Source organism: Lethenteron reissneri, unplaced genomic scaffold (assembly GCF_015708825.2).
Source record: "Lethenteron reissneri isolate LAM-NWPU_2019-01 unplaced genomic scaffold, ASM1570882v1 scaffold_1640, whole genome shotgun sequence".
Taxonomy (NCBI): Eukaryota; Metazoa; Chordata; class Hyperoartia; order Petromyzontiformes; family Petromyzontidae; genus Lethenteron; species Lethenteron reissneri.
Genome location: NW_026891378.1, coordinates 2,966,859 through 2,979,679, shown reverse-complemented (window position 1 = coordinate 2,979,679; position 12,821 = coordinate 2,966,859). Strand labels below are relative to the sequence as shown.

Genomic DNA, 12,821 nt, shown 5'->3' with positions numbered 1-12,821 from the left:
CAGCGACCCTCAAGCACTGCGCTGACCAGCTGTCTCCAGTGTTCACCAACATCTTCAACACCTCACTGGAGACATGCCATGTACCAGCCTGTCTCAAGTCCTCCACTATCATCCCTGTGCCCAAAAAGCTAAGGCCAACAACTTAATGATTATAGACCCGTCGCCCTAACCTCTGTGGTAATGAAGTCTTTTGAGTGCCTGGTGCTGGCACATCTCAAAGCTATCACAGACCCTCTCCTGGACCCCCTGCAGTTTGCCTACAGAGCCAACAGGTCTGTGGACGATGCAGTTAACATGGCCCTCCACTTCACCCTACAGCACCTGGACTCCCCAGCATCCTATGCCAGGATCCTGTTTGTGGACTTCAGCTCTGCTTTCAACACCATCATCCCTGCCCTGCTTCAGGACAAGCTCTCCCAGCTGAACGTGCCCGACTCCACCTGCAGGTGGATCACAGACTTCCTGTCCGACAGGAAGCAGTGCGTTAAGCTGGGAACACAAGTCTCTGACTCCTGGTCCATCAGCACCGGATCTCCTCAGGGCTGCGTCCTTTCCCCTCTGCTCTTCTCCCTGTACACCGACAGCTGCACCTCCAGTCATCCGTCCGTCAAACTCTTGAAGTTTGCAGACGACACCACCCTCATTGGGCTCATCTCTGGTGGGGATGAGTCTGACTATAGGTGGGAAGCTGACAACCTGGTGACCTGGTGTAGCCAGAACAACTTAGAGCTCAATGCTCTTAAGACAGTGGAGATGGTTGTGGACTTCAGGAAGAATACAGCCCCACTCACCCCCATCACCCTGTACGACTCCCCAGTCAACACTGTGGAGTCCTTCCGCTTCCTGGGCACTATCCTTAAGTGGGAACTGAACATCAGCTCCCTCATAAAGAGAGCACAACAGAGGATGTATTTTCTACGGCAGCTGAAGAAATTCGACCTGCCAAAGACAATGATGGTGTACTTCTACACAGCCATCATTGAGTCCATCCTCACCTTCTCCATCACCATCTGGTACGCTGCTGCCACTGACAATGACAAGAGCAGACTGCAGCGTATCGTCCGCACTGCTGAGAAGGTGATTGGCTGCAATCTGCCTACCCTCGAGGACCTGCACACCTCGAGGACCCTGAGGCGAGCGAGGAAGATTGTGGCCGACTCCTCCCACCCTGGACACTCTCTGCTTCAGCTACTCCCCTCCGGCAGAAGGCTTCGGTCTATCAGGACCAAAACCTCACGCCACAAAAACAGTTTCTTCCCATCCGCTGCTGGCCTCTTCAACAAGGCCAAGGGCTTACACTGACTTTAACAATTTATCTGCATAATGACACCTTGCCATGGAAGCGAGGCGGTTCAGCTTTTCCATCAGAGCAACATATGACGTCCTTCCAACACCAGTTAATCTTCACCAATGGTATGGTGAAGATCCGGACTGTGCCCTCTGTTCCATGCCAGCCAACCTCAGGCACATTCTCACAGGGTGTAAAACAAGCCTCACCCAAGGACGCTACACTTGGCGTCACAACCAAGTCCTTAAAAACCTTGCGTCCGCCCTGGAGGACAAGCGAGCTGCCACCAACTCCCTACCACCCCCAGCAGCATCACACCCCTTACGGACGACCTTTGTCCGCGAAGGGGCTAAACCACCGAAGAGCGGCTCTACACCAATAGAGCGAGACCAGCTGCGCTTGGCCCGCGACTGGAAAATGCTAGCTGACATTGGCCGGCAACTTGTGTTTCCTCCAGAGATCGCAACCACCACCCTAAGACCTGACATGGTGCTCTGGTCCCGTTCGCTCAAGAAGGTCTTCATCATTGAGCTCACAGTACCCTGGGAAGACTCAGTAGATGAGGCTTATGAGCGAAAACATCGGCGCTATGCCGATCTAGCTGCCGAAGCACGGCATCATGGCTGGAACACAGAAGTCCGACCAGTGGAGGTGGGCTGCAGAGGTTTTGTGGCAACAACTACAACCAGACTGCTTAGAGACCTGGGAATTAAGGGCCAGAGCCAGCGTTCGGCAATCAGAGCTGTATTGGAGGCGGCAGAAGGCAGCAGTCAGTGGCTCTGGATGAAGAGGAAAGACCCCAACTGGGCCCCAAAGTGAGAGGGCCGGGAGGTATGCAGTCAACAATGCTTGACTCAGGGAGGAGGACACCCCTGCCATGCATAGTCCCATGGGATGTTGGCTATCAATAACAAGGCAACTCCTATGACTAATTGGGAATGGGACGCAAGCGTAGGATTGATCACCCTGTTGCTGGCCGCCTTTGGGGAGGGTGTATAGTATGAAAGGCCGAAACACCCTAGGAACCAAAGGTTCACTACTGACGATGCGCTCCCTAAATTTCACCAGGCTCACTGTTCATGAACTCTTGGAAGTGCTTGCACAAAGGATAGTAACATCTCATCCTGTGTTCTTTGGAATCGTATTTCTGTATGTTTATATTGTATATTATAGCTATTTTATATTATATATTTTATTTTATTCAAAACCTTTACATACTTTAGCCCCTTAGTATTAGTTAGACTTTGTACATTTAGTATAGTTAGACTTGTGCACGATTTATTTAAGATTTAAGATTCCTATATGTTGAATGTATGCACCTTCCTGCCAAAGTAAATTCCTTGTCTGTGCGAATTTTCATGGCGAATAAAACCCTGATTCTGATGAACATCTGGAAAATTCGCCAGCATTGCACCTCCAATAAGCCTGGTTGGCTACGTACGTTGGCTATGTACGATGCGAAATAAGTTCAACAATCATACATTGCTTCACGCGAGCCTGACTCTGCTGCTGATGAGACATTGTTGCTTGCGTTGAACTAAATGCCGCTTCAATTAGGCACTCCCAAAAGGCCGTGCCTGCGAATAATGTGGTGACTAAAACGATACGTGGTGTGTATTATGTCTGTAATGTTTCTTGTGGAGATAAGGGATTTGCGAAGGAGGAAGGGAGATGATGATGATGGCGGTGACGATAGTAATGGTGATGGTAATGATGATGGCGATGATTGTGACGAAGGTGGTAGTGGTAGTAATAATGGTGATGAGGTGATGATGGTTTTCACGGTGATAGTGATGGTGGTGATGATGATGTTGGTGATGATAATTATGGTGGTTTTTGTGGTATTGATGATCATGATGATGGTAATGATGATGATGATTGTGATTATTGTGATGATGTTGGTGGTGATGGTGATTATGTTGGTTTTGGTGGTTTTGAAAGTAATCATGGTAATGGTGTATGATGATAGTGATGGTGGTGGTGATAATGCTGTTGGTGATGATGCTGATGATAGTGATGATGGGATGATGATGGGGTGATGATGGTGAATCGCAGGGATGATGGGGCGTGGTGACGTGAGCACGCACTGCAGGTGAAGGAGCGGCCACACAGACTCTGGGGCTGCGCTGATTCCCCACTCAGATTTAATTCAAATCCCTCAAACTTCCACACCGGCGATTTGTACTGCACCAGCGACATCACTCACGCACACCAACCTGAACCTTACTCTCCCCTTCCATGCTCACCTCACTCCTCAATTTTAAGCTCACCCTCCCATCAGCCCACCCTCCCCTAACCCTCACCTTACCTCACCCTCCCCTAACGCTCAACTTCCCTCACCCTCCGTTCCACCTTCCCCTCACTATCACTTCGCCCTCTCCTCACTATCCCCCCTCTCCTCTGTTTCTTGGGTTTCTGTCTTGGTTTTTTGAGTTTCTGTCTCGATTTATTGGGTTTCTATCTGTCCTAATCCTCAGGATGCACGACTCAGATCCACGATCTTCAATGGTTCATTAAAACGCCACACCCACATCCCAGGGTAGAGAGGCTGCAAGAATCTCTGCCTAACCTCGTGGATCACCTCCATGGAGTCGGCGCGGTGAAATGCCAGGAGCCCCCCCTCCCAGTGCAGGTGAAGCCCGATTCTGCGGGGGGAGGAGGCCCCCCTCACCGACAGTGCGGTCTTCACTCCACCATGAAACACTGAGAAGTTGTCATCACATTTCTCTAAACACCAGGACGCGTTGCTCCCTCCCAGCCGCTGTGCAGCACCACTCCCTTTCCGTGGGATCGTCCCGTACACAAATCCCACCCGCCACCACTCCACGTCCCCCACGTCCACCTCCCAGTAGTGGTGGCCCGACGAGAAGCTCTCACAGCACAGGGCTTGTGCAAAGCTATTAAACCGGTGTAGGTGATAGGGGCGACCCTGGGCGCCACCGGTCAGCGTCATCGTCCTGAGATCCGAGGAGATCTGGAGGTAGTTATGAGCTGAGTTTGTGTCCAGAGTCGGTGAGCATCCGTCTGTGACAACAGCGATGACAACATCACTACAGAACACTGTCATCACCATCATCCACCATCACCAACATCAACATTACCATCACCAACCATTATCTTTACCATCAACAATAACATCACAAACATACACATCACCAAGCATCCTCGTCATCAATATCATCGATGACAACAACATATACATCACCATCACCCACATCAACACTATGAACATCAACAACATCACTATCGCAATAAGCACCACCACTAGGACCATCACAAACAATCACCACCATCACTACCATCACCACTATTCCCATCACCACCATCTTCATCACTATCACCAAAATAACCAACACGACCAGCATCAACATAACCAATATCATCATTACTACGACCATCAGCGACATCAGCAAAACCATCACAACCATCACCACCTATATTATCTCCAATGTCACCATCATTACCATCACGACCATCACTGACATCACCACGAACAACACCATCACCAATGCTATCACCATTCCCATCACTCACATCACTAACAGCATAATTACGACCATCCTCATCACGACAACTATCACCATCATTATGACCATTACCAGCATAAGGAACTCATTTGAGGTTGAAACTGCCTCGCAGAGGCCCAGAACTGAATCAGGTATCACCTGCCACTGATGTTAGCCATGGCGGGTAATCAAACCCAGGTAACTGGGTTCGTAGTGCAACGTGGTAACCACTATGCCACCGCTCCCCCATGCACAAATGCATAGACACATTCACAGGCACACACTGCATCTCAACATCACAATTACCTCTGGCTCGTAATGCTGATTATTTACCCAAGAACACCACACTGAGTCTCATAGTGTTGTTCAATAGGGTCCTGCAATGGGATGTGAACAAAGACAAAGATCCCCTGTGTAGCCTTCACAGACAATTGGGACAAGTGCTGTCCTTGAGAGTCTATGAAGGCTGGCATGGCACACGAGGTGAATGGCCAGCACCACGCCCACCCACCTTGGTCTCCTAGTGGCGAGTTTGTTTACACACCGCATCAGGTTCCAGGATGTAAACAAAGACATCCCCCGTGTAGCCTTTACAGACTGTGGGGGTAAATAAGCACCGTTGAAGGCTGGCACGACACACGAAGGGGTGGGTGGCCAGCACTACGCCTGGCCGCCTTTGTCTCCCTAGTGGTGATGTTAATAACATACCAGGTAATTATTTGAGTCTGAGTCGACCTCGTGCACACACATGGGGATAATTTATTGTCAAGATGGCCCCATCACCCATGATTCACACTGAATAACTCACACAGGAGTTTGACTCCAGTTGTCTCCAGGACTTTCAGTGAGGCAATGTCCTCTTGGGTAGGAGCTGAGGGTGGATCTGCTGTAACCCTCCCTGTCCTGTGAAAGCAGAACAGACATGGCTACTGTCTCACGCAGAGCATCGTCACTCACAGGATCATCACAGCTCCATCTCACAGGCACTCATTAAACAAAGCATAATCACTCATCTCACAATTACAGAATCACCACACAGAATTACTATTACCACATACAGCATAACCACGCACGGTATCAAAACACAGCTTCATCACACATAGCATAATCACACAGCATTACCACACAGCATTACCACACACAGCCTCATCACACAGCATAACCACACAGAGCTTCACCACATACGGCACCATCACAGAGCATTCACTACACACAACATCCCCACACAGCCAATGTCTCACTGCCCGCACCCCACACTCAGTCCCATGTTGTCGTGTGTCGAGTCGTGAGTGATAGTCGTCTTTACCTGCAAGTCTCCTCCAGGTGCCCCTATGGGAGAAAGAGAGATGCGTTACTGTGACTCTACCTCCAATCCCTTGTGATCAGTGGAGTTCCCACTGCAACACCGTGGGTGGAATGTAAACTCCAAAGTATTTGCTTATGACCCCATGATCACCAACACTGACTTACGGGGCAAATATTTCAGTGAGACCAGTTGAAAGTCAACTATAAACTACTATCTTCTTGGTTCTTTCGTAAAGTCACGTAGACGGAAAATAATAAAAATTAAACATAATAAAATAATTCTCACGACGTTTCGGCCACAACGCAAGCAGCCGTCTTTAGGTGGAGAACAGGTCTGTCGAGAGAAGAGTCTGAATGGCACGCCCCAGGCGTGGAGCGACTATTTATGCTGAAATGGAGGGGCGAAGAGCGTCTTGACAAAATAATTTGCATATCAAGAGGAATTCGTTTAGCATTAGAAGAAGTTACAGCAGTAGAGGTTAGTGTAAATGCGATTGTTATTACCTTAGAGTCGCGGCATCTCTTCAGAAAGGTGAGAGACTCGATTAGCTGAGCCTTCTTATACCGGAGCTTGTTGAAGCATTTTAAAGTTTTGTGGAAACCCACCCCGTAGTGGAGGTTAAATTTCGATTTAAAGCTTTCGTGACTGCAGGGATTTATCTTCTTGTTTCTTTCGGTAAAGTCACGTAGAAGGAAATGCGATTGGTATTACCAATCGCATTTACACTAACCTCTGCTGATGTAACGTCTTCTAATGCTAAACGAATTCCTCTTGATATGCAATTTTTTTTGTCAAGACGCTCTTCGCCCCTCCATCCCAGCATAAATAGTCGCTCCACGCCTGGGGCGTGCCATTCAGACTCTGTCTCTCGACAGACCTGTTCTCCACCTAAAGACGGCTGCTTGCGTTGTGACCGAAACGTCGTGAGAATAATTTTATTATGTTTTATTTTTATTATTTTATTATTTTCCTTCTACGTGACTTTACCGAAAGAACCAAGAAGATGAATCCCTGCGGTCACGAAAGCTTTAAATCGAAATATAAACTACTATTTTAAAAATGTACATGTAAGGCCCACTGAGCGATAGAGCTCTTCAGAAGCGACCTGGCCCCAAATGATAGCTCACGAAGTGGTTCATCACGTGGGAATTTATAGCAGCTCAATACTCTAAACGCACGTGTGAAAAACTGGAGGACCCAGGGAAAAATCTATGAGACCATGGAAAGAGACATGAAAACTCCAATGTGTAAGGACGTCAGTGTTGGGATCAAAATCCCGACCTTCGGTATACCAGGCGAGATAGTTAACATCTTGCCACCCCTATGAGGACCAACACTGATTTGCAGGGCAACTATTTCAGAGTGAGACCAGTTGATATTAATCAGTGTTGCGATTAATTTCTGTCGTCAATGCACACGTGGCAGGTCTTACAGAAGTGGTAGTGAATACACAAGAATGTCATTAATACGCGTATGAGACCTCGTATTTATTTTAGCTTCCATAATAGGAACATTGAAGGTAGCGCATCCAAGAGGAGGTACACAAAGTAGGAAGCAGAGATGACATCGGCTCGTGAGCAGGCGCTGGTGGATTGTTGCATCGCGGCATCAAGAGATGTGGCAACCGCTTGGGGAGGCCTTCATCCATCAGTGGATAGATCATGGCTGATGAAAATCATGATTACCGTGTACATTGTTATTGCTGTTATTGTAAGGTTTATTTAAAAATGCAATTCCAATAACATTTAGATTATAATCACAATGAAACAAACTTAATGGGAATCTGTTAAAGAATAGGAAATATAATTCATTTAACTGAGAAAATATGAGCTGGGCTTCCAAATGGCAGTCACTGGAGCTGTGATGCGAATCAATGAGTGGAGCTGTGTTCACAAGCCCAGTGGAAGCGAGCTCTCATTCAGGAGCCTCCCTCTGCTGCTGCTGGTGAGAGGGCTCTGTGCCAATAGCGACACTGGAGACTCATCGCTCACCTGCAGGAACGCGAGCGAGTCCCTCTCCTGCGCTAGGGCCTGCAGGCGAGTGGCTGCTGCCTGGAGCTCGCTGATCTCGCGCTGGTAGCGAGCGATCTTCTTCTCGATCTGGGACAGCTGCTCACGCCCTTTCTGCTCCGCTTGCTCTAAAGCCGCCTTCTCCTCCGCATCCAACGCTGCTCTCGCGTGGGTGAATCTGACCGAGATTGAGGCCTTTTCAACTGTCATGGATCCCTGCAAAGAGAAATAAATACCATCTCTGTTCATTAAATGTCTGTTCCTTTGTGAAATGACATTCAGGTCGGTGTGAGCCGAGTACAACTGTGAAGGTGTCCAGACAGTGATACGAGTCTGCAGGACTGAGGCCTCCTTCTTCCTCTTTATCTGATAACGCCACTGTGCATTTTCACTACAACACGATTCGCCTTAACTGGCGGGGGCTGTGAGGCAATGAAATCATCAAATACCATTATGAGTACATTTAGCTTCCGTGCTATTCTCATTGTGCAAGGCTATCAGGACTATGCTTTGTTTACCTTCGCATGAAGCAAAGGGAAGTCTGTAAATTGCCTTCAGCATGTAGAGCCTGAATGAAATGGGAAGGTAGGCCAGTTCCTCTTTAAATGGATGTATTGAATGTGAGAGAAAAATCACATATGTATGGATGAAGAGAGGGGTTCATGAAACCACTTGCTATACAGCCACCTGGCCACCCTAAATCCTGATGACGGATGCTTGTGTTGTGCCCGAAACTTCGTGATTTATTAAATGTTAAACCTACGTAACTTTACAGAAATAACCAAAGAGTATAGTCTGTGTGTGATCCACCAACTCTGCGACCAGATAATTGGATAAGAGGTACATACCACCTCATCTGATCACTATAGTTCGCAGTCATTGATGTGGTAAACTGTATGGTGATATGGGAATCTTGAATTTCCACCACTGATTGTGTTTCCAAACGGAGATGAAAACCACATCTTTTCTCATCCTGATTATTGATGTGTATTAACCGTTGTGCCTTGAGTCCCACAATGTGTTTAGAGCCAATGGAAGTCCACGTGAATGAATGGAGTTCTCCTCTATCACAAACCCTACTCAGAGTGGAGTCACAGGGTCACAGAGTCTGGCCCAGACACGGTACCTGCACGTCTTTGCGAGCGGCCTCCATCCGCCTCACGGACTCCTCCGCCTCCTTCCTCTTCTCCTGCACCACCCGCGTCTCCTCTCCCACTTGTTTCTGTGAGAGACATCACCAGGGGAGACTCCACTCACTCTCTGAGCGTCGCCTCTCACCCCCGCTCCACGCGAACCCTCCACAGTGACGGGGGCAGTAGCCCCGGTGCAGCGATGGAGGCTGGGGGAGCAAAGGCTGCAGGGAACAGATTTCACGAGGAGTTAAAACGTGTTCAGGGCTACCTAAGTAGTGGGTGGGGATACCTGTGTAGTGGGTGGTACTGAGTAGTGGTTGGAGCTACTTGAGCAGTGGGTGGGGCTACTTGATCATTGGGTGGGGCTAACTAAGCAGTGGGTGGGGCTACTAGAGTGGTGGGCGGGGCTACCATAATAGTGGGCGGGGCTATATGAGGACTGGATTGACAGGGCACGGGAGTGACAATGTTACTGGTAGGAATGAAGTGGACCAGCCACCAATAGATTATTTCGTCCGTCCGTCCGTCGGACCGTCCGTCCGACCGTGTAGCAATATTGCCCCCTACTGCAAACACTTGGCATGACCCTACAAAAACCTTTAGACTCAGTGAGGCTTTCCTGGCGAAACAAGTGTAACATTCCCTTAAAATTCCCTGAGATAGCTGTTAATTAAAACTTTGAAATTAAAATTTTACTCACAGCGCCCTAAAGCCTACAGCGAGGCCTAAAGCCTAGAACTACGCCTGAAACTCTCCTTTCGTATCCTACCCCCGCATGTGTGAAAGGGAGTTAATGTTTAACAATGTTACATTCCCTCATGTTTTTCAATAGAAACATTTACATTTAAAGCTTTTACATTAATAATTAAAACATTTCAATACAAAAATTAACTCACGGCGCCCTAAAGCCTCCAGCTAGGCCTAAAGCCTAGAACTAGGCCTGAAACTCTCCCTTCGTATCGTACCCCCACGTGTGTGAAAGGGGGTTAATATTTAACAATGTAACATTCCCTCATGTTTTTAAATAGAAAAATTTAAATTTAAAGCTTTAACATAAATAATTAAAACATTTAAATTAAAAATTAACTCACAGCGCCCTAAAGCCTACAGCTAGGCCTAAAGCCTAGAACTAGGCCTCAATTTATCCCTTCGTATGGTCTGATTAGGTGTAGCAACATCGCCCCCTACTGCAAACACTTGGCAGGACCCTACAAAAACCTTTTCACTCAGTGGGGCTTTCCTGGCTAAACAAGTGTAATAATACATTATGTTTATATTCTTTGGTTATTCGTTCCTACCAGCCCACCCCGCAGGGTCCTGTTATCTGCCTTGCCTGCTACAGGAGGTCGTGCGTGTGAACCCGCGCCTGATGTCTGCATATATGCAGTTTGCATGTCTCTCTCCATGGTCGCTTGGATTTTTCTCTGGGTCCTCCGGTTTTTCTGTCCACGTTTAGGAAGGTGCGTTTAGAGTATTTGGCTGCCATACATTTAGATCTGATAAGCCACTTTGTTGAGCTGTCATTTGTGGCCAGGTTGCCTCTGAAAAAAGCTACATAGCTCAGTGAGCTTCACTTGGTAAATAAAAATTCGTTTTAGTTTAGTTTAACATGGTACAAGGAGGGGCTGCAATGTCACTGTTGAATGTCTGAGAAATTCGGTAGAGAGCATCTTGATGAAAATATAAATACGGTCACGATATACTTGGTCTGCCAAAATCACGTGACATTTCTGGAACGCCACGTCCAGTGACCCGGTAGCTGCTGTAGAGTGCGGCGCTAAACTGGCACAGACCGGCACGAGGCTACCAAGCGGTGAGCACTGCAGCTCACCCAGTCCCAGTCGTTCTACATTTCGTTTACATTTTAGTGAATGCTCCTCTCTACCACAAACCACTTTTTGTATACACCACGGTCTATGCACTCACGTCATTTTGAGAAAACATTTTACACATTGAAGTCCTTAATTTTTATAAAATATACTAAGAGCACATCTATAAATTTGTCATATAACAGGATTGATAATAACATGTGGTTGTATTATTTCTGCACTATGACCACCTCAGCATACCTGAAATGAAATCAAGGTTGTTAAAATTAGAATAAACAATGGGCAGCTTAAAGAGGAATAATATAATATTTAGTTAGATATTTTTGTTCAGTTATTACATGAAAATGATGACTTCACGCAGGAGGGGCTCCCGCTCACACACACAGACCGTCTCACCTCCCGTGTCTTGTGCTCATCCTCCAGCGTAGCCACATCGTGACCCTTGTGGTCCCCTGCGATGGTGCAGGTTGTGCAGACCAAGCTCTTGTCCTGACGGCAGAAAAACTTTATCTTCTTTCTGTGCATCTTGCAATTGCGGTCTTCAGGATTCGTGTCTGGATCCACCAGAATGTGGTCCCTGAACTTCGCGGTCTCCTGATGAGGCTTTACATGAGTCACACAGTAGGACATATCACACCTGAGGCAGGTCTTCGAGGCAGCGGTCATGCCATCGTTACAGAAGTCACACAAGACCACGGTGGCCATTTTATCTGCGGCACTGCGCTGCTCTACCAGGTTGGCGAGCGTGAAGTTCTTGTTCAGCTTGGGCCTCTGAGGGAAAGTCACTCTGCACTGTGGGCAGGAGAAGGACTCGACCACATCCCAAGCACCCTCCATGCACTCGAGGCAGAACGAGTGGCCGCAGCTGAGCGTGCAGGGGCAGCGAAAGGCGTCCAGGCAGATGGGGCAGGTCAACTCCCCTGGGGCCTCCTTACCACTGGGAGCTGCACTCGCCATGGTCCTGTGGCTTCACTCAGAGATAGGCGCTGGCTGTTGTTCAGGCAGTCGCTGGCTGTAGCTCAGGCAGGCTGGCTGTAGCACAGACAGTCAATGGCTGTAGCTCCAGCAGTATCTAGCTATAGCTCACGCAGTCTCTGGCTGTAGCTCAGGCAGTCTCTGGCGACATCTGAGGTACTAAACTAGGAACAAGCCACGTAAATGTTAGGCAGGTTAAAGTACAAACTCTTTTAGTTTGATTTGCATATCATGAGGCGCGCCCTGGAATGTGTTGACTTTTGACCAGGCAGAGACGTCTCGGTGCCAGAAGTAGCTAAATAAAGACTCAGCTCACCTTATCTCAATTTACCTCATCTCAACTAACCTATTGTCAACTCACCTTGTGTCAACTCATCTCATTCTCAACACACTTCTGTGAAGGTTGAACAATCAACAGCTACCCTCCAATTACACAAACACACGAGCCCCACCGTCACGCAGAGATGACGTAAGTTTTCCCATAACAAAGTTGAACTCACCTACCAAGCTCCAAATAATCGTGACCCTTAAAGACACGAATATCAGAACAGTTGAGCACCAACAAATCCTGGCGCGTCCTTTCCAGACAGTCCAAAAAGGACGACGGAGTTGCAGTTGAAAAAGTCCCTCCAGCCTAAGTTCCACTCTTCTTAAGTTCAGTCTCAAAGAGGTCCACAGGGTTCATGAAGTTTGTCCAAAACATTGGCCACGAATAATGAGCCTGGCTCGGTGCACCGCCAGGGACTCGCCACTCAAAGCACGTGGCCTCCATGGG

General features: G+C 48.0%; 1 protein-coding gene across 1 annotated transcript; it reads right to left on the bottom strand.

The window, feature by feature from the left end:
* Window positions 1-3,692: 3,692 nt before the first annotated feature.
* On the bottom strand, window positions 3,693-12,178 carry LOC133339143 (E3 ubiquitin/ISG15 ligase TRIM25-like). The gene is made up of 6 exons (XM_061547267.1): window positions 11,468-12,178; window positions 9,236-9,331; window positions 8,092-8,325; window positions 6,101-6,123; window positions 5,603-5,697; window positions 3,693-4,312 (listed from the first exon to the last, which is right to left on the bottom strand). The coding sequence occupies exons 1-6, from the start codon at window positions 12,026-12,028 to the stop codon at window positions 3,762-3,764; spliced, it is 1,560 nt and encodes a 519-aa protein (XP_061403251.1). The 5' UTR covers window positions 12,029-12,178; the 3' UTR covers window positions 3,693-3,761.
* Between the last annotated feature and the right edge of the window lie 643 nt (window positions 12,179-12,821).

Bases quoted from the DNA above. Each gene is read 5' to 3' on its own strand.
- LOC133339143 (XM_061547267.1), bottom strand. From the start codon at position 12,028: ATGGCGAGTGCAGCTCCCAGTGGTAAGGAGGCCCCAGGGGAGTTGACC. The intron at 8,326-9,235 runs GTACCGTGTCTG...TTCTCTTTGCAG, and splicing joins CCGCTCGCAAAGACGTGCAG to GGATCCATGACAGTTGAAAA. The intron at 5,698-6,100 runs GTAAAGACGACT...CTGCTTTCACAG, and splicing joins CACCTGGAGGAGACTTGCAG to GACAGGGAGGGTTACAGCAG.